The following is a 25,022-nucleotide window of genomic DNA, read 5'->3' on the forward strand; positions in this document are numbered from 1 at the left end:
CTTTTCTTTTCTTTTTTTTTTATTTATTAAAGATTTCTGTCTCTTCCCCACCACCGCCTCCCCTTTCCCTCCCCTTCCCCCAATCAAGTCCCCCTCCCTCGTCAGCCCAAAGAGCAATCAGGGTTCACTGCCCTGTGGGAAGTCCAAGGACAACCCACCTCCATCCAGGTCTAGTAAGGTGAGCATCCAAACTGCCTAGGCTCCCACAAAGCCAGTACATGCAGTAGGATCAAAACCCATTGCCATTGTTCTTGAGGTCTCAGTAGTCCTCATTGTCTGCTATGTTCAGCAAGACCAGTTTTAACCCAGGCTTTTTCAGACCCAGGCCAGCTGGCCTTGGTGAGTTCCCGATAGAACATCCCCATTGAGGAGACCGCTTTTCGATGCTGTCTCATTCTGAGACTCCTGGAGGCAGAATCACCATTTCTCACTGAGGTAGAAGTAACAGTCAGTGGCTGGTTGTTTTGCTTTCCTGACCTTCAGGTTGAACCCCAATATTTGTCTCAGAGTTTTTATTAATTGTCCTACACCTAAATGACTTTGTTATCACCTGCTCCTTTTTTGTCATGTGTATTAGCGTCAATTGTAAAATCAATTCTAAAGGAAATTAAGACACTGCTTGATCCTTCCTCCCACGGAATTCGATTCTATCACCCCCACATGTCAATCTAAGCTAATAAGACGGCAGAGGGGGACATCTACTGCCATCTCTTGCTTACATAGCTCTTTATCCCCAGTGTTTCTCCAGGACAGCTGGTCTTTTGAAGATTTTAGTGTCTTCCCCTCCTCTAAGAGATGGCAGACCCTGCCCCAAATCCTCTGAGAGACAAGAGACCCTGTTCTTCCTCTGAGAGACAATAGACCCTGTTCTTCCTCTGAGAGACAATGGACCCTGCCCCACATCTTGTCAGAGATGATAAACCCTGTTTCATGTCTTCTGAGAGACAAGAGACCCTGCCCCACGTCCTCCGAGAGTCGACAGACTCTGCCCCATGTCCTCCGAGAGGGGACAGACCCTGCTTTGACCTCAGGCTGTTCTTTCCATCCTACTCCTTCCTCCTTTATGACAACCTCGCCTTTAAGTGCCACTCACTGGACTCCTCCTTTACACCCCAACAATCCTCTTTAGGCTTTATGGGCCAGCTGGATTCTGCTTGTCAGCTGGAGCAACATAGCAAATGCCCAGAAAAAAAAAAAAGGAATGAAACCACGTCCCCATATGAACTGACAGGTAACATGGATAACATATCTAAAGTTTCTGACATATGTTTAATATGTGGTAATGTATAAAAAGACGTGACATAAAAGTGAGTCCCAATTCGAAAAGACCGAACCAAAAGACCTCTGTATGAAATACTTGAGAGAGATTGTAAAGAAATAGATGAAAACCCACGTAGAGGTTATTTTTAGTTCAATGCATCCATACAGGCATCACGCCAATGTCCACTCACCACCAAACGCCAGGAGCTCCACCAGGGGATAAAGGCAGAGCAGCATTCAAAGATGACAATGCCCCAAAGCTCAGCAACAAACTTTCTAGAAAGTAAACACTTTGAGAAACACAGAAACAAACATGTACATCTTTGGTGGCACTGTAACACACAAAATCTTTTTATATGTTGAAAAGGTTAATACACCATAAAAATATTCTTAGTGAAAGGATATCTGTTTACCCATCAACAAACATTCCATTCTGGTGGCGTTTTCAGATTTTGAGAGAAAAAAACCCTCATCCCGGAGAAAATATTAGTCTTCTAAACTTGCATGTCACCCCAGGGCTAGATTTAAAAAACACATTTATTTGCAAATTGATTGCCTTCATTTCACCAGTAAGTGCTTTTAATTTGATTTTTTTTTCCTCAGGATATTTTAACTGGGTACCTCATCGCCCACATTCTTGTCAAGCCAAAGCTACTCCCTTACTCCAAGGAAAGGCACCTTTGAAAGTCGAGCTGTGCCTTATAGGACACCAGGGTACCATTTAATACAACAAACCAATGGTATTTAGCAACCTTAGAGAGTCCCTTCCACACCTGGGAAATCTGATTCAGCACCTGTACTATTGTTTTAGAATATCTCCCTAAAGGAAACATTTTCTCCAGGTAATGAAAAATACCTTGAAAAGAAAGAGCATTCAGATTTTAAGGGGCTGCACTGAGGGAGATATGCAACAAATGACTACTGAGAATCTTATCTCCTGAGTTAAAATTTCATCCCTTCATTTTATGGCAAGGAGTAAAAGGTTGCCTGAGAGATGGGAGAATGCTGTCTATCAAGTGTCTGTCAAATTATCCGTTGAAAAGGTCACTCAGATCACAGTGATTCCTCTAGCTGCTATCATGTTAGGAGATTTTTGTCGGAGATTTTTAACCTCCCCAGAACATACAGGGAAATGCAGAAGCACCTTCACCCAGGCAATGTGAGACTCAAGCCCCAGTGCTAATTTAACTACCAAAAATCCATCACTTGCATGCTTCTGAAATATAAATGTGCCTAAGGTAATGGCTAATTGTTGGATGGCTTCTTCCTAGGAAGGGCTTACCTGAGCCCACGAAAAAGAAACGGCAGCACCGAGGTGCCATGGAGAAGCTACCGCAATGGCCTTTACATTTAATGCAAGACTTGACTGGAGAGCTCAAGGCGAGGTTGTGATTTATGGGAGGAAAGGTGATGATTAGTACAAATTAATACAATAATTAATACAAATTAATAGTTGCCAATGCCGAGATGATTCACACAGAGGCTTCCTTGATTTGCCCGGTCCATAATATTTCCAAGTTCCACAGATTTGGTTTATTTTGAATCTTTTATTACCCGCGTACTTGGGAAACACTGGGTAACACCTGCGCAGAGATCCTGACTTAAGTCCTTTGCTACTCAATCTAGAATACTCACTCCTAGCATCCTTCGTCAGTTTCAAAACCCTTGTCAGGTGTTTCAGCTTGTTTATGATGTGATCAAGTCATTTCATACATAATTACATGGCCATAAGGACTGCTTTTGGCAACTGAGGCCAGGATGGGAGTTGGCTTCTCAACACAACTTAAGGAAGACCCTCTAACCCTTTGGACAAAATCAAGCCATGGCTATGCCTGTCAGTTCGGGACAATGACACAAAAGCATATTTTCTTTTTCTGATTATGTTTTAGTAAACTACACATGTTCTCATGAATTATGATTGAACACATTCTATATTCATTACTCATTTTTGAAAAGTTCATCTATTGTGCAAAAAAGTCCTTCCTTATGATATCAATCACTAAAGCTTTCAGTCTTCATTCAACACAAAACAGTACACATTTCTCAGAAAGATGAGCACCAGCAGATAAGTAATTTTTTAGTTTTGTCTCTAAAGGAAAGATGTTCAAAGATAGAAAGGTGGTGAAAAACACAGAAGTGAAGAAAAGAGATAAGGAAACCAAGAAACAAGAGGAAGAGAAAAACAGACTGTGACGGAAGGAAGAGAAGCAAACAGATGAGAGAGCACGACTCAGCCAATGCGGTTCTTGACCTGGTGCCTACAGACGCGGCAGGGCCATGCCCATAGAGCTGCGTCAAGTGTGCTTTCTATCTAGACGTCGTGAAATCGTCAGGAGTGGGAGCAGGAGACTGGGGACTGGGGATGCTTTCCCACTTCCCCAGGTCGACTTCTCCAAATCCCCCACACTCCTTCAGCCCACACAAGCTTAGGAATCACTTGAGGCTCTTACAGATACCTACCACTACCTCTTCATCTGAGCTCGGAGAGTGGGCAGAAGGCAGGACTATGGTCTCCCATAGACAGAATTCAAGTAGTCCTTTCTGTCTAACCACAATAATGTGTCTTGCAAGAGGAGAGGGCACCTCTCCCAAACCACAGGCCCAGGGCATTCCTTGATACTAAATGAACTGCTTGTCCACATAACCTATAACTTACAACACCCACTAACAACCCCTTACAGCTTATCTACCACATGCAAATTCACCTTTAATATCAATGTCATTTATATTAAATATAGACATGAAAGAATGCTCCTAGGAACCTTGGCTATGATTGCTCTAACTTTATAATTCCATGAAGCCATATTGCCAAATTCCTCTCATGTGCTACCGGATTTTGAAGTCAATTTCCACCTCAATATGAAACACTAAAAATTTCAGTGAAAAAGTAGTGGGATGAACTCATCCACACATATAGAAAGTATGTTAATTGTTTTCAATTGACTAATGAGAAAATTGAAAAATCCTGACTATTAGGAATATGTTTAATGAAAACCTATTAATACTTGTCAAATAATGCAACTCGGGTCTTTAAAGAAAAGAAATAAGGCTTTTTATTGTTTTTTTCTGCCAATTTAACTACTAGAATTTAACATACAAGATTATGAATGAAACGAAATTTTTCTCAAATCTTGAAATTTTTTGATAACTTTGGTTTGGTTACATAATATAATGCCTTAAATTTTTCTTCACATTAGTTGAATAGTATCTGTGAATTAGCAAGTGAATCCTACTCACGTAATTTGATGCTGTGAAAACATAATTTCTTTAAGAGATGCCTGCTCTTCCTTCCCAACCTCACTCACCAACTGGCTAATACCCATTGTCATCTGGACTGGACTTAGAACCTCCTGGAAGACGCGCTTCTAGGCACGTGTGAAAGGTGACCTGACAAGAGGGACCTTCCCTCAACGGAGTGGCAGCACTCTGTGCTCTGTGGCTTAGACTGAGCAAGGAGGGGACAGGGTGGTGCCCAGGAGAAAGTTCGACAAGCACCTGCATTCGTCTATCTCTGCTTCCTGATTGTAGGTGCAGTGCAACCAAACTCCTGCTCCCAGGCCTTCTGCCATGGTGAACTAATTATTTTCATACAATGAACCTGAATAAATTGTTCATTCCTGAAGTTGCTTCAGGTGAGATATTTGATCATGGTGGTAAGTTAAGTAGCCAACACAACATTCATGAGCAGTGTTCACTAAGGCCTCCATTTAAAATTTGGAGTGTTAATCCAAACGATATGCTCAGTGAATAATAACCAAAGTTAAAAGGGAAACAACCACATTTGTTCAGGGTTGAATAATCAAAAATCATTTCAGAATGAAACTACCAAATGGAGAAGCTCTTCCATTATGTATGAAATATATCAGGCCCAACTACCAGGCAAGCAGTTCGAGTTGCACTGTTCTACACAAGCAATCATTTGGGTTTCAATGACTCCACTGAGAAAATATCTGCAGTCGCCTCCTGAAAAGACTCAAGCTGTGTCTCCTGACCCTAAATCAGTGCAAATGGAGGCAACTGTCCAAATAATCTACGCAAAAAAAAACCCCCACTCCAATTATCTGTATATCTTAGGAAAAATATTCTCTCTCTCTTTTTTTTTTTTTACATTTTGGTAATTATATCCATTCTCCTCTTTGGATATATGCAGACTAATATTTTCCCCTCAAGTAAAATCAAACAAAGAGAAAAGACAAGTCACACAGAATATAGTCTAATTTATAAAAAAGATGGATTTTTCTCTTATTCAGCAACCAATTTCTGTCTTGTTAATTCTGTACCAATTTAGGTCCCAAAGTAAATTTGTAGATTTAAAAAATAACGATGAGTTTTTAAGCATTTACTTGCACTATATAGTTCTTTACTCATTTCAAAATCCATAATTGAAAAATATTTTGAGAAGTTTTCTACACGATTAAACTCTTGTACCTTGACCTTGAATACTCTGTATCCTGGAGCAATTTGGTATCGGTGTAAATGAGAGCTGACATTTTGATAATACTACAGGACAGTTGTTGACACAGCATTCCATGGAGTTGCTAGGCAGCGGGGAAGGCGCATTCATGTGCACTGGCTGCTGAGACTACTGTTTGGGTTCCTGAGCATGGTGTGACTTTAAGGGAACTCTACAGCAAAGTTCAGAGCCAGTCACAGCCACACTCGTTTAAAGCTTGCTCACACTACAATGATGAAGTAAAGTTCTTACAAAGCGCATGCTAAATCAAGGTGAGAACACCAGGGTAAACAGTGGAGTTAAATAGAGATCAAAACGATCATAGCAATTCCTTTGATGCAAATCTCTAAGGCATGCAGAAGGTATTACAGAAACCAGTAGGTGTCACATCAACAGCCATCAGAGACACCATCAGGGTAAATGTCCTGGCCACTGGTCATCTTCCATAAACACTTTACCTCTTGTCGTGTGTGCTTAAAGTACCACATGTTAAAGATTAAAATTCGTGGTTTAAAGGAAGAGCTAGATGGCCAGAATATATATATATATATATATATATATACACACACACATATGGAAGTAGAATATGGTTTCATGGGTGGGAAGTTGAACATGAAAAAGAAGAAGCAAGCAAAACAACAAAACAGGATCAGATGAAAATATCTGTGTATAAACCAAGAGATTTCAGTTTCGCTTAAAATAAGCAATAAATCTGATGAAAATAACAGTGTCTAATAGTTTTACCTGAAATGCTCTGGTCTAAGTACACACATATGCACTCACTTGTGGCTCACACTAATACAACCTGGTCATTGTCATCCCTGCATTACAGATGAAGTAAGAGACACAGTGAGGTTAAGTGGCTTCCCTGAATTCACACAGCTTGTAGGTGGCAGAATCATATTTAATCAGATTTGCTTCAGGGCCTGTGATTTTAATTTCGATGCCACACTGCTGTGGAGTAAATATGTAATATAATTTCCATACTTCTCTATTCCTAATTGTTTCATTAATGTCTTAAATGGGAAATGAAGTAAAATATTTTGGCTTCTGAGGGAGAAAACAGCTATTTTTCAGAAACATTTAAGCTCCTTGCCTTTCTGAAATGACAGAGCTTTATGAGCACTATCAAACAAATGTTAAACATTATTTTAAAACAGGACAATAAACCAGTGAAGAAAGGCACTCTGAAAAAAATCAGCTCTTGAAAAGTTCTTTGCATACGTAAGATGCTGGTGTATGTGTGAGCATGTGTGTTTATGAGAATGGGCACACGTGTGCAGGTCAGGAAGACTGACCTTCATCCTTCACTTTGTTTGTAACAGAGTCTCTTGCTTGTGCTGCACATGCCACTGTGGTCCACCAGCTTCTGTGGACTCTCCTGGCATAGCACTGGAGTGCTGGGATTATAGGCAACTGCTTTATGTCAGTGCAGGGCATCCACACTCCAGTCCCCATGCGTGCACAGCCTGTGTGTTACCCACTGAGCTTATCCCTCATCCTTGATAAACTCTGGAAAGTTAAGATTGCCTCAGACAGAAAAGTCACAAAACTTATTTTTACATCTTCCATGATGATCTTCTTCACCCTAAATGTAATGAGTTTTATATGTAGGACAATCAAACTTACTGTGAAACCTCTACCAGAGAAGGATATTCGAGTCAGAGGAAGATGGGGCCAGAAAATGAATTGACTTAAACATGTCTGTGTCCCATAAAGGAAAAATGGGTGAGTTTTCATAAAGTCTTGGAGAGGAAAAAGCCAGCCGTGAATTTTGGAACTCCTCAGTTAAAAGGAACCAAAGACTTAGTTCAGTTAATGCACAGTAATTCCTGAGGCGAGTGTACCTGATGAGTTCACCAGTACAGCAGCACGGTCTGCATAGCCGCTGCTTAGACATGGACTGTCTGTCTTCAGGGAGAAGGATGAGCCAAGAGTGGACAGAGAGATAGCCATCCATCAATCCACCAAATCCTGGGAGAGCTGCTTGGGCAGAGGACATTACTGGCCGTAGTGGGAAGAGCTGGGATCTAAGTGGTTTTCAAATGCTTTAAGGTCACCCACTGTTCAGACCGGAAGACACACAGACTAAAAACTTGTTTTCCTACCGTTGCCTCACTAGTAGCTGGGAGTCAAATAAAGACACTTAACCAAGCTCTGGGGAAACAACACACATGACTAAGGGCAGGCGAGTATGACGAGGAGCTCGTGAGCATACAAGGCAAAGTCTTTTTCAAGTATGAGGTTTGGTAACTCTAGCCTCTCTATTAGAACAGCAGCAAATTATAAAAATGGAATTGTAACCAAGTTAAGAGAATCACACAGTAATTTATTTTCTGTCAAAGAGATTGCAAGCTGCATGGGAAGGAGTTCATGACTTGTATTATTTTATATTCCTCTGGTAACCTTGCATAATGCTTTTCATCTACTGAGACATCAATAAATAATTATTGATTAACTGAAGCCAGTGACAGGCACACCACTGTTTTTTTTAAAGCATGAACACCTATACACTGATTTCCACACTTACATTCTTCAGCCCAACCTTCCCCAAATTACAGATGTTGGCTGTGCAGATGCTGAACCCCCGACTACACGGGCAGTTGACTGTAACACCAAACTAAAGCCACGAGGTCAAAGGACATTATTCCTGAACTGTGACTAACGGAAGGAGCTTGCCTCATGCTTTCATATCTCTGGGGTAGAAAGTCTATTTACTTTACAAACACAAGTGAGGTTTAATTGATCATCATTGTTTTGCAGCAGCAGATGACAGCAGAACCTTCCAGCTTGGTGCAGCAATGCTATTGCTTTTTTTCTTTGTTTGGTATTGCTGAGTTTTTTTTTCAAGGACAATTATGCAAAAACACATAGAAGCATCATTTTCCCTGATAGGTTTTAGAATCATGAACACTGAAGTCACAGCTTCTTTTACACAAGTATTATAATTTTGCATGGGTTGGGGTGACACAAGGTGCTTACTCAATTTCCTTGATCATCTGTGTTAAGTAACCATAGCTAAGTAGTTTGAGTAAACAAAAGAAAATAAGATGTACCACATTTTTGCTTTCCTCTAATTTGACACATGGAAACAAAGTCCTAGATTTCTTCCATCTGTTGGGGAGTCAGAGGAAATCGTATCATCCCACAGTCACACAGACTGGTGAGCGAAATTTATCCTGTCATGTTTGAAAGGTACTCGTATTTTCTGATAGCTACTCTAATGATCTCATTAAGCCAAAGCCTAAACAGATTGGGAGCCACTGTTTTGTGTACCATAAAATGGATGTGTGGTCCAAGGACAGACTTGTGAGGTGAGGTGGCAATAGCTAGACGGTCCAGCCTTTTATGTACTAAGCGTGAGAATGTTAAACAAAAGAGAGATAGATGTCCTTTGGCAGACATGGCTTCATTCTGAGTACCAACAGATCAAGCTGTCTTAAGGTTTCTTCTTTCATTGGGCTAAATCACTATTTAAAAAAAAATTCTAATAGGAAATGAAAGGAAATAACCAAATGTGTGTATACTAAAGCATAATTCATCATGTAGCTTTACCAGACAAAGCAAATGAGAAAGTCCCGGGCCGGTCATGAATGCGTGTCCAACTCTGAGTGACTTGTCCTTAAGATGGATCTTCTGTAAATAATTAAATTAGTGGGTTTTATTTTTTTTAATCTTTGCCCATCTGGGCATAAAGGAAAGAAGAATTGCACACACACACACACACACACACACACGCACACACATGCACCTGAGTATGGGAAAAATACTAATGACTTAACCTTGTTTTCATAATGTCAGCACAAAAGCTTTACCATATGTGGATTGTTCAAATAAAGGGCAGAAGAAAATCAGAAAGATTATGATACTTTCGCTAGGGGTAACGAGAAAATTGAAAATACACACATATCTACAGAAGCTATGTTTTAAATGTGGATCATGTCATTAAGAAATGCTTCATATAGGAAAGCCCTATTTAATAAGTTAATTTGACAGTGTATTGTAATTGATAAGTTAAATGCAGGTTCCCTAAGCACAGGACAACTCAGCCTGTGTGGTTTCGGTTACCTCATGGTATCTAGAATACAGCAAAGGGCTGCAGTCCCAGTCCCAAGAGAGGAGACTGGGGCTGTGACAAAGGGGGATGGAGCAGTCATAGGCACATACTTTCTTTTGTTACTTCTTCCTCTCATTAAAAATACAAACCACAAATTATTTTCTCGTTGGTCCAGGGCGCTCGACAAAGCTAACTATGACAGCACCATCCCTGAGAATATTTCCACTACTTAGGCACCAGGCCTGCAAATGTGGCTTCACTGCCCTCACTATTAAAAGCAATCTGTAAAAGAGGCTTAGAAACCCAGGGGTTTCATACCAAGTGAACAGTGGGAAAGGTGACCTTTCGTTCCGTTTGTTTATTAGAGGATCTGCAGGCTCCAGCTCAGTGTGGGTCCTGCATCAGCAAGAGGCCAAAGGGGAGATGGCAAACTCTGTTTTTTCAGAGGTCACATAATCAACTTAGAAAATACAGCTAGAAGAGACCAAGAATGAAAGCTTATTTTTTTGTTTGTTTGTTTTGTTTTGTTTTTTGGTATTCTCTTGCACTATTGATTAAATGTAAATCCTATACTAGTAATTTTCCATTTAGGGTATAACAGACTTAGTATTCTATTGGTATTAAATTAAATTATAAAATTAAATTTTGTATATTGTACAAAATTAAAGAAAAGAGACATAGAATAAAATAGGTCAAGAAAATGAAAATTAATATGAGACTAAAATATAAGTCAAAATGAATATAAAATAGACAAAAAGTAAAATTAAGATAGTGGCCATATATTTTTCCCAAAGTTTATCATTACACCATTTAATAAAGACTATTTTACTTAAAATCCATTTATAAGAATAAAGACTGTTTTTATATAAGCATCATCATGTTAAATTTCTAAGGAGATATGGACTTAGTTTAGGAAGAAGTCTCAAAACCCATTCTTCTATGAGAGGTAGCAATAGTCTGATATTTTAAATTGCAGATTAAAATTATAAGCCATTTTCAAAGTATTCAGCTTTGTACTAAGCTGAAACAAAAATTGCTACTGTGCAGTAACTAGTGTTTAATATTTCTTAGGATTAGGTTGCCTTAGTATTGACTTTATTCCTTCATTGACTAGTTTTCCAACAAACATTTTAGATATTTAATGAATAATCTGTTATTTCCATACCCCTGGGCAACATTTCACCTACTCTGAAAACAAAAACTAAAATAAAAACCAAAATAACAATAGCAAAAGAAGAATGGTGCCCGGAATAAGTTGGACAGGGTATCGCCCCCTTAGTCCTGATTTAGTTAGCACCATACCAGAAAGCAGCACACATTCTGTTGACGACGTGGCCATGACTGATGGATGGTAGCCTAGCAAGGTCACCATAGCTAATTACAGCATCATTCATCTAGCCTGCACGGGGACAAAAATACCAGGCTCCCAGGGAAGAAAGAAGAAAAGAAAGAAAAGCTATTCTATAGCTGCTAAGTTTTGAATAATCATCCTCAAAAGAAATAAATAGGTTGAAACTCAATGACAAAATTATGACTTATGGATTCACCCAAGCAAATTCTGTGGTAATTTTAACTCTGGGTTTCCAGCATGCAGGAGAAAGCTTCCAGCAACAAGGAGCCGTCACGGGCTTATGTGCTTTGTAGTGGGAATTCAAAGGCTCCATCAGGAGCACAAGCCAACCGTGAGCTTTAGTTCTGCTATGTGTGTGGTGTGAGTGTGTTTGTCTAGGATCAGATGCCAAGACTTAAACTCACATTATGGCACAGCAGCTACTTACACACTGCAGCCTAATTAAAGGAGTAAGCTTCCCTCTTCGTTGTGTTTTCCTGAGATCAGGACCATAAAGGGACTTGGTTTCCTTAAGAACTGAGGAAAATGTTCCCATATGTTGCCTTTATGTCCTGAATTATTCAAACTCAGATAGAAAATGGTAGTGATTTCCAAAAATAATCCAGGGCTACACAATGTTTTCTGAGAACTACTGAAAGAAAATAAAGAGAAGAGAAAGGAATGTTTTGAAAATAATACTATTGTAGCAAACATATAATCATAATTTCCATTTCTGTTTTGAAGAAACACAACACACATGGAAACAATAAAGCTCCCAAGGCACCTTTCAGGTCTCAGACACAAGATTGACTTGCAACAAAAAGTACCTCATCTTCAAAGTTTAACACAGATAGAATAAAACTAATATCATTTCAACTCCCAACTTTAATCAGATAGCTTTACATCTAGGTAACACAGATCACAGGAGTGGCAACAGCCAAATCCAAAGTCCTTTTAATCCTGAGACACTATTTAAATTGCATTGCTAAAATAATTATAACTAAAGAAATATCTTTTCATGTAAGCTTGAACCCAAAATAGCAAATTTCAATCAAGTGCTGAGAAAATTATCAAAAGACACAAAATAAAACTCCTAATTAATTGGGGTCAAGAGATGGAAATTGACAGGAGCACAGAGCTGGATTCAAACTCGGCTGGGTCCTAGTGAAATATTCCTGAGGCAATCACAGCCCTCAGAGGCAAAACAAAGATTTGTTCATAGACAAGAAAGCTGCCGATGATGGCTGCATAACAAGGAGCATTCTATGTGACATGCATACCGCACCTTCAATCCAAATGGAGCCTCATCTAATTTTGTGTGCAAAAATGTGATCCTGAGAGAGACAAGTTACATGGCTTACTTAGTACACACATCTGGATCCACAGAATAAAGATTTCAGGGACTTGGACCATTTCACTTGCCTACAAGTGACAGGAATTATGTCAACCTTGGGTGATAGCTACATAAAGTATTTTGGAGAGTAGAGGATCAAAGAAGGTAGCATGAGGAACAGGCATGGGAGAGGTAAAGGACTCTTACTCTTCCAAACTTCAAAGTAAAATCCCCCCAGGATGGCCTTGTATGTAAGACCTGAAATATCAGCAAAGGTGCAGAGAGATCCACATTTTAGAAAAAAGTATTATAGATATTTTATTAGCTTGCTGGTTTGATGTAAGATCTCTCTCTCTCTCTCTCTCTCTCTCTCTCTCTCTCTCTCACACACACACACACACACACACACACACACACACACTCACACACACACTACCTATATGAAGGTAGAAAACAACCAGTAACTTATAGAATTGAAAAGACCTCTGAGTTGCCTCAGTTATCTAGTCTTGGTTCCTCCATTGGTTTTTGATTTACAATTATTCATAGTATCAGTTTATTAATTTACACCTTATCTCAATTCCAAAAGGATATGAAATATTATTATTATCACATCCAGTATTTAAGGGGCATGGATAACTGAGACATACAACTCATCAAAAATGTCATGTAAATGAAGGAGCGTGACGCTAGAGAACCAAAGCAGCAGTTTCTGATGGTAGATTTTCATTGCATTCGAACTAGTCATTCAACATTGGAGCACACAATGAAGTGAAGCTTTCACATATTCATTTGTAAAATGGTGTCAGCCACCCAGACAACTGCTAATTCTGAAGTCCAGTGTAACCATATTTATACAATTTATTCTAAGGTGCATAAGGTCTTCGAGTAAAGGTGAGCATCCTTGCTATGGGACTTCCAGGAAGCATCTGACTGCTGACTTTCTACTCACCAAACTCGTGTACGTCTGTGAGCATGACCTACTGTGCAACCTGCTGGTTATCCCTACCTGACTTGTTCAGAGATGGAGCATGAATACAATAACACTAAGAATGTAAGCAACCAACAATGCTATTGTTAACCAGCATCAAGTAATTGTCAAATCACTGAACAATGCTTAGACGTACTATAGGGCTCTACAGGGGATGGGGAAAATTCTAGAACAAAGTAACTTCGAAGTTCAGAGGGATTCTATGAATGTAACTCTCTACAATTCTACCTACTGTTTCAGTCAACAGATTTTTTTCTCTTAAATAGACTGTTGCGTTAGCAGTTTCTAGGATGTATAATAAAACAGCCAATCAGTAATTTGTTAAAACTGAGTCTGGGTCAGTCACTTAGTCATTACAGAATCTAGTAGAAAAAAATTCATGATAGAAATAATTTTGATAAATGGGGTTGGCATTATGTTTTTGCCCCTTGATTTAAAACTTAGCTTGCAAATTAAATATAAACATAAAAATACACATATTTTTTGAAATGAGATTTTAAACTCATTTCAATTTTTATTTCAAGATGAAATGAAAAGTTATAAATGAGATTGCAAACTTTTTTAGGTTGGGGGATTATTTTCATTTACTGAATAATTGGAAATTACCAGCTATTTGTATGTAACAATGCCTTAAAGATTTAGACAAAGCTTTAAAAAATATAGCATTTAAGATTAGATAGAAATAGCTCATATTTACCAGATAAACAGAAACAGAGGGGAGAGTCAGGAAAAGTGAGCAATATTTGAACACAAAGATATTAACATTTCAAAGGAATTATTAAATGGCAAATGGCTCTTGGTGGCTATAGGTAGGTTAAGTAACCATAAAAGCTGATCAATGAAGATGGTGGCAAGAGGCCAAAGAAAGCCTAGGGCTCTGTGGCTGGCATCCTTCATGTCTAAGCATTCTTCATGATGAAGATCTATTCCTCTTCCAACACCATCCCTTCGTTGTACCTATAGGTCTAAGGGACATTGGCCATCCTCTTCTAGTTTTCCATGTATTCTGCACATGTTTATGTGCATGCACACAAATAAAAAATAAAATGACAAATCTTTTAAAAATAAAGATAGAATCTCAACAGATGGAAACAGAGGCAGGGAACCACAATGGAGCACTGGACTGAGCTACCAATGTCCAGTTGAAGAGTGGAAGAAGTGAGAATATGAACAAGGAGGTCAAGACCATGATAAGTTCACACACTGAGACAGTGTGCCTGAGCTAATGGGAGTTCACCAACTCCAACTGGACTGGGAGTGAATGAGCATGGAATTCAACTAGTCCTGATGAATGTGGTTGACAGTTGGGGCAGACTGAGGGGCCACTGACAGTGGCACTGGGATTTGTCTCTACTGTATGTACTGGCTTTTTGGGATCCTATTCCCTTTGGTTATATACCTTGCTCAACATAGATGTAGTAGGGATGGCCTTAAACTTGCCACAGGGCAGGGTGCCTTGTCCTTTCTTAGGATTTGAGGGGAGAGGGGTGGGAGGAAATTTGGATTGGTATTTTTTAAGTAATAAAATAATAATAAAAAAGAAAAAGAAAAAAATAGAATCTATTTTGAAAGGAGGAAAATTTGAGTTGGTTCTTCTTGGGTTCAACATCATTAATTTGATCAGATGGTCCAACCACAGAAGCCATGAAAAAGAAGAAAAACAAACATTCCTGCCTGAAACAGCTCGTAAGAGAAAGGTGAAAATATGTTTCCAGAGGCAGGGATACCATGAGTCTCAGCCTTTTGAAGCCCACAGCACTTGCTTATAAATAGAATATTAAAACAAGCAAGAGCAATTTTCTCCTTTCGTCTTCCCTTATTGCCTAATTTTCCTCTCATACCATTTGCATAATGGATAAAAAGGCATCCATTATGCAAATGAACAATGGGGCTGCAAGGTTGCTGAAGCCACAAGCCTGGCTCCAGAAGAGGAGCAGCCGCCAACCAGCCCTTCGCCATCTATGCTCCAACAGACTGCTTTGTTAGCTTGATTCCATAATATGCAAGAAAATTAGAAAGACCTTAGGTCATTAATTCCCTTTTGGTTTGTTTTAAAAGGGATATTTACAGATGCTTTTCAGAAAATCGAGACAAAATGGGGTTATTTGGTTTGCTCAGATATATAATAAATTCAACAGTTAAGTTTATTTTATTTCTGAGAAAGCATTTCACTATGTAGCTTTGGCTGCCCTGGAACTCACTATGTTGACCAGACTGGCCTCAATCTCACAGACATCTGTCTGTCTCTGACTCCTAAGTCCTGGGACAAAGGCACGTAATACCATGGTGGGCAATAGTAAGTACTGAACTTCAAATGAGCGGGGGAAATGTACTATGTATAATTTTTACAATTTAAATATGTCCATTGAATTAGCATGTGTGTGTGTACTCATGCATTCATTCCAAGGTATACCTGTGGAAGTCAGCAGACGTCTAAAGCACTTGGTTGTCTCCTTCCACCTTGTGGGTCCCAGGGTTTGACAGACAGCAAGTGTATCAGTCTAACCTTCTTGTCAGCTAAGTTGTCACAATTTTAAGTGCATGTTCTTCTTTAAGAAAAAAAGCAGTGTCCATTTGAGAAGTGGGGACTCTGTCTGTCCTTCTGCCTGAGAATTAAGTCTAATTATGTTCTAGGCAGTGCAAGGAGCAGTCCCATCATGTTGCGTTCACAATCAACCCAAGTGACATTGACACTGACACATTAGTAGATTGTCAAAAACGACAGCTACTGAACTGACCTAAACCAATCCCTAAGAAATATCAGCAAAAACAGACAGGTGCTTGACAGAAACTTTAGAAGAGTGTTTACTTTCACTCCCTATACCTTCCAAACAAATATTAAGAAAAGGAATTCTAAGCAAAACCATCAGGTAAACTGTTCTTTTTTTTTAATAAATCAGAGGCAATTTCAAATTCCAAAACTAACTCCCCAACTGTTTCATCCACTGTCTAAGATATATAAAGGAAGAAAAATAGGATGCCTACGAGAGAAAGGGAACCTTATTTCTAGTGTGGATTCCTTGGTAACCCTTATCTTTTGCCAAACAATGAACTTTACAAAAACAGTGATGCTTCTAGGATACAGGAATACCTCATCACTTACAGTCCGACTCCCAGTGTGATTCTTCAAAGACATGAAATTGGGAGTCACTTTGAGTTAAGATAAAAACTACATTTCCTTACCTGAGATCCAGCAGCAGCAGAGAGTCATAGAAAAATAGCTTAGAGGACAAACCATATGTTTTTATAAAGAATGGTATTAATAGGACAAACTTCACGGAGAAGGAAATTAGAAAGTTGATGCAGTTTGCAAACAAGTGGACAGTCGGACAGTGCCATCAGCAAATTCCACCTACCTAACTTCAGAGCAGAAGGGGTTACGACAATTTCCCCACCGATTGGTTTAAATGCAGCCAGTTGAGCAGCCACTTCTGTCTCGAAAGCGTCTGGGCTCTGCCGATCCACAGGGTTTCCACTGGGGCACTCAATCTTCTGGAGTGGCTCTTGTTCGTCAAACACAGCAATGAGCTGCAAACGAGGCCAACAACACTAATTACTTTGTAGGACATGCTTATCACAGGGACACTGTGTCTAGTTGATTGTGATCTTTACTTGGTCTTAAAGCTAATGTAGCCTTAAAAAAAATCTTAAATCTTATTATGCCAAGACACTTAAATCTTCAATAATATAATCCACGCAAGCACAGGAGCAGAACGTGATGGGGAGTTTGTTCTCGTCTGTATATTCCTGAAATAGTCAGCTTGGGCCAGCTCTCATTAAAGGAATGAAAGGGTGGCCTCTTACATTCTCTCCTCGAGAATCTGCCTAATCAAGTGTTGTCAATCTCAGTGTTTGTCTCTCCTGTGAAGGATTGAATTTACACCCTCACGTATGGTAGGCAAGTCTTCTACCACCAAACTATACTCACGGTCTCACTTGTAATTCTTTCTAATATGCCTAAAAGTTCTCTACTCTAGGGTTCAAAAGGAAAGCTCAGTATACAAAAGATGAACAAGATAATACGTTATAGAATTGTGCATTCAGGTCACAAAGGGGTTTAGCATTTCCTTATGACACGTATTTCTAGACACGCTCTAGATCCATACATACTTGCAAACAATGTTAGTAGCTACAAAGTATATGTATTCATCATGTATACACAAGTGTCCATTTTTATACATGACTTTTATATCATTTTTTCTTCATCGTGGATTTTATGGACATCAAATATACTCATTTAATGTATTTGCATATTTTTAATATAAAAATGAAATATTACTTTTCAGTCATTTTTCATAAAAAATTGACATGTTCTACTAATCACCTGATGTCACAGCACTGTAGGACAATGAAGGCAGACCTACTGTGTGACTGCAGTTTTGGCTGAACTAGGAGGCTGAACTCCAATAAGGAATTTCAACTCTTCCTCATTTGGGTAAGGTATGTGAATTCAGGAAGCAGCTCATAGAAGCTACTCCCAATCCAAAGAAGTACAGTCTAAATAATTTTGAATACTGCTAGTAACACTATGGATATTTTTCATTCATTAATAAAGCAACTTTACTTATGATTAAATAATAATATTCAGAAGGGCAGTCAAGTCCCATTCATAAGGGAACCTTGTTGGCAATAGTATTAATAACACAAACGCAGGGGTAACCAATCAAAGCACTATAAATTCCAACATAGTCTTTCAAAAGAAATGAACACAATTAGAGATATGTAAATTGGCTATCCAAAAATAATTTTCATAATTGACTACTCATTTCCAGTATGGAGACTTCTTTAATTGGAAAATCCAACAATCCATTCACCACAGAAAAGACATGCTTACTCCCAAGGCATTATTTTTAATTCTTGAAATTGAGCACATGCATTTTCTATCTTTAATTGCTCGCACTGGTGAACTGACTTGAGACAAGACTTAAGTAGATTAATAATGAAAGATTATTCTACTATAAAAATAACCAGTAAAACTAGATCTTTCTAATCATCTGGCTAGAATGAAAGGTTTTACACTTTCAATCTTGACATAGAAAATAAAATCAATTTTAAAATATGGGTGAATTGTTTTCTTCATTACTTCTATGTCATAATTATAAAAATTATTACTTCAACTTTGCATATTGTGAATTCACATATATTCTGGATATTCATTCTGATATACCCATAAACTAGGTAGTGGCACTTTGAATTGGCACTACCAACAGTTTTACATAGAAGAAGGATCTTAATTTTCTTACTTTTAATGCTTAACTTTCAGTGGCATATACACTTTGAATATTGAAGAAGAGAGAGAGAAAAATAAATAACATTAGTCAGAAATTAAAATCTTAAAATTGATTATTCATAAGCTAAATGATTAGATATATTTATTCTATGAAAACTTCACTATTGTCTGTGCGTTGAACCCATAAAACCTTGCAGAACTACAGTGACAATATTAGGCCTACACATCTAATGGGGAAACACGGTTGTTAGGGGACTCTGTTTCTCACAGTTACAGACCAAATGGTGTCTGATGATAGAATCAATTGTTTTCTGCAGTTTTAGATCCAGAATTTGAGCACACACTATTTCCTCATAATTAAAATTATGGAAAGAGATGATACATTCTAGAATAGTTCTAGTTGGAGCACAGGGATATTATATTCAAATAATGTGAATTCCATTATTTGTAGATAAAGTGTTAATGGCTCTTTGGTAGATGGTAATTATGGGACTGGATGATTCCCACATGAAATAATCTCTTCAGTTAATTAATGGTGGACTCTGCCGCCCAGTAGCACGGTCTACAGGGTTTATCGCAGCAGAGCCTCATCTGGATCAGTGGATGAACAAAGTCTACTCCTGGAAAGAACAGACTCGAGTCCTGACTCTCAGCAGCCCTGCAGGCTGGCTGACGAGCGTATCCACCAGCTGCTCTCTATCTCAAGAGTCACCACGCACACAGACTCACACTTGCTTCCAAACTGGTAAGTTGTTTAAGTCACACTCTGGACGTCCGTGTTATCTAAATTACTTGAGTCATCAAGACGTCTACATTACTAGGTACCAGAGTGCCAGGGAAACCTTGTTACAGAGAGGTACAGTGATAAACATTAACTACCATGCCGCTCTCTCAACAGAAGATAGGCTAGTTTCACAGCTCCTAGCGCAGGGGAGAGGCTTTCTGCTTTCTTCCCTTAAATCGTACAGAATTGCTACTTCCCAGAAAGGCAAGGAGGGCATGAAGGAAAGAATTACACTTATCATTTTTACACTAAAAATTTCCCCTTGGTACTTTAGAAGCTACTCTAACCCAAACTGTGCAAAATGCTTTGGAAACTATCTGAGTTGCTGCCTTCCCTCTACTCAGTTGGTCTGCTGAATGCCTTCTGCTCGCCTTCTGTGATCCACTATTCTCATGTTACCAAGTGCAGTCCTGACATTTCCAAACTCCCAGAAACCCACAGGATCTGTTCAGCATGGCTTGATTACAACCCAAGCTTCTGTCCTCACATATTTCTGTATTTAGCCATCTAATTTCCAGATACACTTAGGAAGGTCAGTATACAGAAAGGCTACTGATTTGTCTATCCAACAAAAACAAAAGCCTTCTCTGGACCCATTCACGAGAACGAGAACAATGCCATTTCTCTGTAAGGCAAACCTCGAGGACTCAGAACAGACTCTCACTCACTGAGTCTGCTCTTGTCAAGGTAAAGGTCAGAAAGCATCTCCCAGAGGCTGAGGCTGAGGCTGATGCCACCTCTCTCCTTGATTTTAGGATGCCATGGGAGTACTTCATCATCCTGGGGGTATTCTCCTCATGTCCCCTCCAGAACAAAATACTGGCTAGTGTCCCCTTCAACTCTCTAACTCTGCTTATTCCTCTTCTTATTCCTCTTTATTGCCTGGTCTCTGAAAAAGCTAAGGGGCCTGTGTCGATATTGGTCATGACCACACTTGTTCCACGATTGGCTACAAGTACAGGCAAATAAATTCTACATCTATCAGGCTTTCAACATTGCTTCAGGATTATGTACTTAACTGGCCATTCTCTCCAAAACTTTACAACAAATCTTTCAAAATTCTTTCTGCACTCCTTTATATTGAAATTAAAGGCAAAGGATCAGGCCAAAGCTGTGCATTGATTTTTTTCACCTTTATTCCACTCATAAAGCCACACATGTTCAATTTCTCAACAAATCTGAAAATTTCACCAGGTTGTGACTGGTTCTCACCAACTTTGCCATCACAATTTGGATCTAGTTCCCAGGTGGTTACGATAGCAGCCTTGTTGTTGATCTGTTTCTACCTAGACATCTTCTCTTCAGTAAACTACTCAAATCAGCATTAAAGACCATCTCTAAACAACTGGAGATCATCCTGTCCTATGCTCATGTGTCTGAAATAACCTCTCCCCTCACATGGAGGAAATCCCACACTCTTGCTATGGCTTCTGAGATTACAGGGTCTGTTTCACTTCTGACCACATGTCTGAGTTGCTTTCTCTCTTGCCCCCAGGACTCTATGCAGTTAGATTATTACTTTGTACCTATCCCAGTGGCTGTTCCAGGCTATCTTCCTGAGACTGTTACCCACTGTATCTCAGGCACCTTACTGTAAAGATTCAGAGTCTCCACTCCACTGTCAGGCTTGTACTGGCCACCCGTTAGGACTGCCTTGGAGTTGTCAGCAGCCCTGACGCTGCTCATCTCTCATTTCTTGACTGTCCATCCTCACTTTCTCAGAATTGAAACTTCAAGAGGACCTTGGCTTTTTTTTTTCTGTTTTGGATGGTTTTACCTCCATGAGTTAGAACAGTAAATATAACATAAACATGAATAGAAAAGTGTGAAGGATAAGGTAAAATATATGCTAAAATTTAGCATATTCACTTAAAATTGATATGTATATATTCAAATTCAAAATTTAAAAATATTTCAAATTGGTGAGACTGAAAAAGCATGGGATAAAACCGGACTCTCTGATCATGGCGAACAATGAGGACTGATGAGAAGCCAAGGTCAATGGCAAGGGGTTCTGATCCTACTTCATGTTCCGGCTTGGTGGGAGCCTAGCCAGTTTGGATGTTCACCTTTCTAGACATGGACGGAGGGGGGAGGACCTTGGACTTTCCACAGGGCAGGGAACCATGACTGCTCTTTGGATTAGAGAGGGAGGGGGAGAAGAGTGGGGGGAGGGGGAGGGAAATGGGAGGCTGGGAGGAGGCGGAAACTTTTTTTTTCTTATTCTCAATAAAAAAATATAAAAAAAATATTTCAAATTTATTAAACAATGTGGGGGAGCACGTGTGTGCACATGTGTGATGTGGCTTTTGAGGAGACCAAAGCAGAGCTCCGCGGAATCAGTTCTCTCCTTGTATCTTTTACGTAGTTCCTATGGACTTAACAGACCAGCAAGTTTGCGAGGCACACTCGTTTTGCACAGTAACCCACCTTGCAGGCCCTGTGTGCATTTTCCTAGTTCTTGTCTTATGTATCAATATATCTACGAAGGGAAGTGAGGAAACTGTGCAGGATGGAGAGCGAGGCAGGCAGCATTAGCAGCGTGGTCCTAGGTACTCATTTGAGCCCTTTGCTTTAAGATACTGCTCCATGTGGAGGCATGCAGTATATGCTCGAAGTAGCTAAAGAACAAATGGGAACAAATCTGGGCAAGCAGAGGCACAGGCCTTAATTGCATGGCATCATCTCAAAGTAAAAGGCCAGCTTTGTTCTACAAAATCACAAAATCAAACCCTCTGTGCTGCCTTCGTCAAAGTTCTGTTTGCTGCATGGTTGCCCGGTCCTTTCCACCGGCACCCACTTCTGCACAGGAAGCTTATGTGCAGGTACATAGGTGTGTAAAACAGCTATACAAATCAAACATTGACTGCTGATGATAGAGGAATTTACTTTTATTACAATTCCTTGAAATGCATATGCTGTTATCCTTTATTAAGGATGAAGCAATTTTGCTTACTAATGAGATATAACTTGCTTATTTTTACATAAAGAATAAAACCTTAGCTGAATGTTTGATATTGTTGAATGAATACCATCTTCAATATTTTTCAGATTTGACTGATAGCTTGATCTGATACTTAAACGCTATTGAATGATAATAATAAGATAGTCAATTTCCTCCCCCCCCCCACAACTAAATCATTGTGGTTTTAGAAAAGCAGAAAACTTTGTATATACAGTAAGAGCACTGCCTTCTATAACACATAAATGCCTGGGATGTGAACAAGGTGCTTTCAGGCAGATTTCTCCTTTGGGTGCCGTGTGGAAAACATGGTATGCTCAGAACAAAGGACAATACATGCAGGTACTGCGAGAAACAGCCTGGAATCAGTGTGTTGGCTTTTGATTTAATTTTTGGTCACTGTATGCTGGAAACCCTTCTATTGTTGCAATTTATGTGGCCTCTCACATTTAGATACAGAACCTCATAGAGAGTCACAAGACATCGTTTTGGAAGCAGCAGTATGTTCTATTATTTCTGCTCCACAGTTTGAAGAGCCAGGTATAGTATACTTCTTCAGAGCCTAGTATACCTTAAATGAAAGTCACGAGAACACAAGAAAATGAAAACCTTGCTATGCAATGAAAACTCTTGTTCTTAAGCTGGAGTTCAACTGCTAATACCGAGTGTGGTTCCTGATGTAAAGATTAGGGATTAATTTTGGGAAGTACAGTGTTCCCTTCCCAGAGCCATCTTTTGAATAAAACAGTGAGATCTTAGTGGAGAGAGTATTTTCACCTTCCACTTATTTTGTACTTTGTGAAGATTAAGAGAATGGATAAGTCAACAATTGTAACCACAAAGACTCAAATAAAATACAATAATTTGTGCACCTTATGACACACCGTTAGTAATAGATATGATTCAAAAGGTCCATTGTGCAATCCAGCACCATCCGCTCATGGGTTCAGGTCTGCTTTTATATTTGATTCGAAAGACTAAAATAACCAGTTGGATGCTGATCAACCATTCCCATCAACCAGTAAGGTATGTGCTTTTCTGCTGAGGAGACAAGACTACTGCCTTGGCAATATCCCCAGTGTATCTAATACTTAGCATGGCATCTGAGACACAGTGGAGGTTACATTTAATTTTCTGTCCTAACATAGAGATCATTCCATGCACTGCAGACTAAGTCCCTCTTGACTTGTTTATCTGTATCCTGCATTCGCTTTGTTGTTTCTCTTTAATCTCTTCATCACACAGTTGACAGAGGAACACAGGCACTACCAAGATCAAACACATCAAATGGGCAATTTCAGTTCGTCCTTTTATTTTTCCTTTTCATCACACAAGAACATACAACCCTTAGAGGTGCATTGGTGCTCCTCCACCCAGCCCCACATGGTTTGGGCCACTGCTTCCATCTGGCTGTAACTCAAAGAGCTTTGCCAATGTCTGTAACTTCTAAGTTGACAAGTAAATATTTTAACAATAAATGCCACCAAGTGCATTCACTGAAGAGTCCCTCAATATTCATTGTGTGGTTTATTCTCTTGTCAACGTGCAGCATTCTGTCACTTTTATAGCCTGCGTTTTTATAATCTGATGTTATTATCCTTAGCCTGTGTGTAGAATAAAAAGGAGTCAACCAAATGCTTACAAAGCATAATAAACTGTACTTATAGAGGCATTTTTATTAGTAATTGCACAGAGAAACACGTGATTCTATTTTAATACATGTCAAAAGGACTAATGAACTAATATGAAGAAAGTCTCATTTCCCCCATTGAGATTCTTTGGGTTAAGCTGTTGAACTTAACAAGCTGCCATTTTTACTGTTTTCTACATATTCCATGTTCCCAGCAACTTCTATGTAAGATCAGAAGACAAAGAACAGAATCTGACAACACAGGTTTGGAATCATTCATTTCAAATCTTAGTGCACACAATTAAGTCTAAGCAAGACTGTGAAATCATAAGTGGAGGAAGCACAGTGTGGCCTGGGAGTCGTGACTGAAGACAGCTGCGTTCTCACTGGAATCCAGGCTTCTGCTTAGAACTATGCGATGTCCTGTTAGCATCTTCATCAGACACTAGCATCAGACTTCAGTAGCCTCAGAAGAACTCAAAGGCTTCATTCTTAGGAATGTCAATCTGCATTCGGTAAATGAGAGAAATCTCTTTCCATTTCCCCCTCAAACTGAAAGTTTGTAATTGGGGCCTTTATAAACTTATAGTGTTAAGCTTAACGTGAAAGAAATAACAGGATTTCTTCAGCTGTGTTAAGAACTCTATTCATTGTTATCACATTTTAAAGAGGTTTTTACTTAAACTTCCCATAACAAAAAATATGTCTATTAAAAAGCCATCCATATTTCAACCCAAATACATTTACCTCTGTTAATCATGTAGCAAGTTGCTAAGAAGTGTGGTGTATGATAATATGTTAGACTGAATCATATTCTTCCTCTGAATCACCTGAATTAACATTTTAGAGTGGTGTGTAACCACCTGACAAGTTTGAGATAATCTTGAATTTGTTTTCACTGCATTTTCTTAACTTACTTCATGAAAACAGCTCACCATTATTACACACATCCACACAGGGGAATCCTGGCTCCCAGGGAGGTCAAATGGCAA

At 39.2% G+C, this 25,022-nt stretch overlaps 1 protein-coding gene across 1 annotated transcript in view; it reads right to left on the minus strand.

Moving 5' to 3' along the window:
* Pard3b (par-3 family cell polarity regulator beta) overlaps positions 1-25,022 on the minus strand; it is a 992,131-nt gene that overhangs the window by 600,421 nt on the left and 366,688 nt on the right. The window contains exon 3 of the mRNA XM_050154204.1: positions 16,781-16,952. Coding sequence (XP_050010161.1) covers positions 16,781-16,952 — 172 coding nt within the window. The remainder of the gene's footprint in view (positions 1-16,780; positions 16,953-25,022) is intronic.

Source organism: Alexandromys fortis, unplaced genomic scaffold (assembly GCF_014885135.2).
Source record: "Alexandromys fortis isolate MF-2015 unplaced genomic scaffold, M_Fortis_MF-2015_v1.1 scaffold_40, whole genome shotgun sequence".
Taxonomy (NCBI): Eukaryota; Metazoa; Chordata; class Mammalia; order Rodentia; family Cricetidae; genus Alexandromys; species Alexandromys fortis.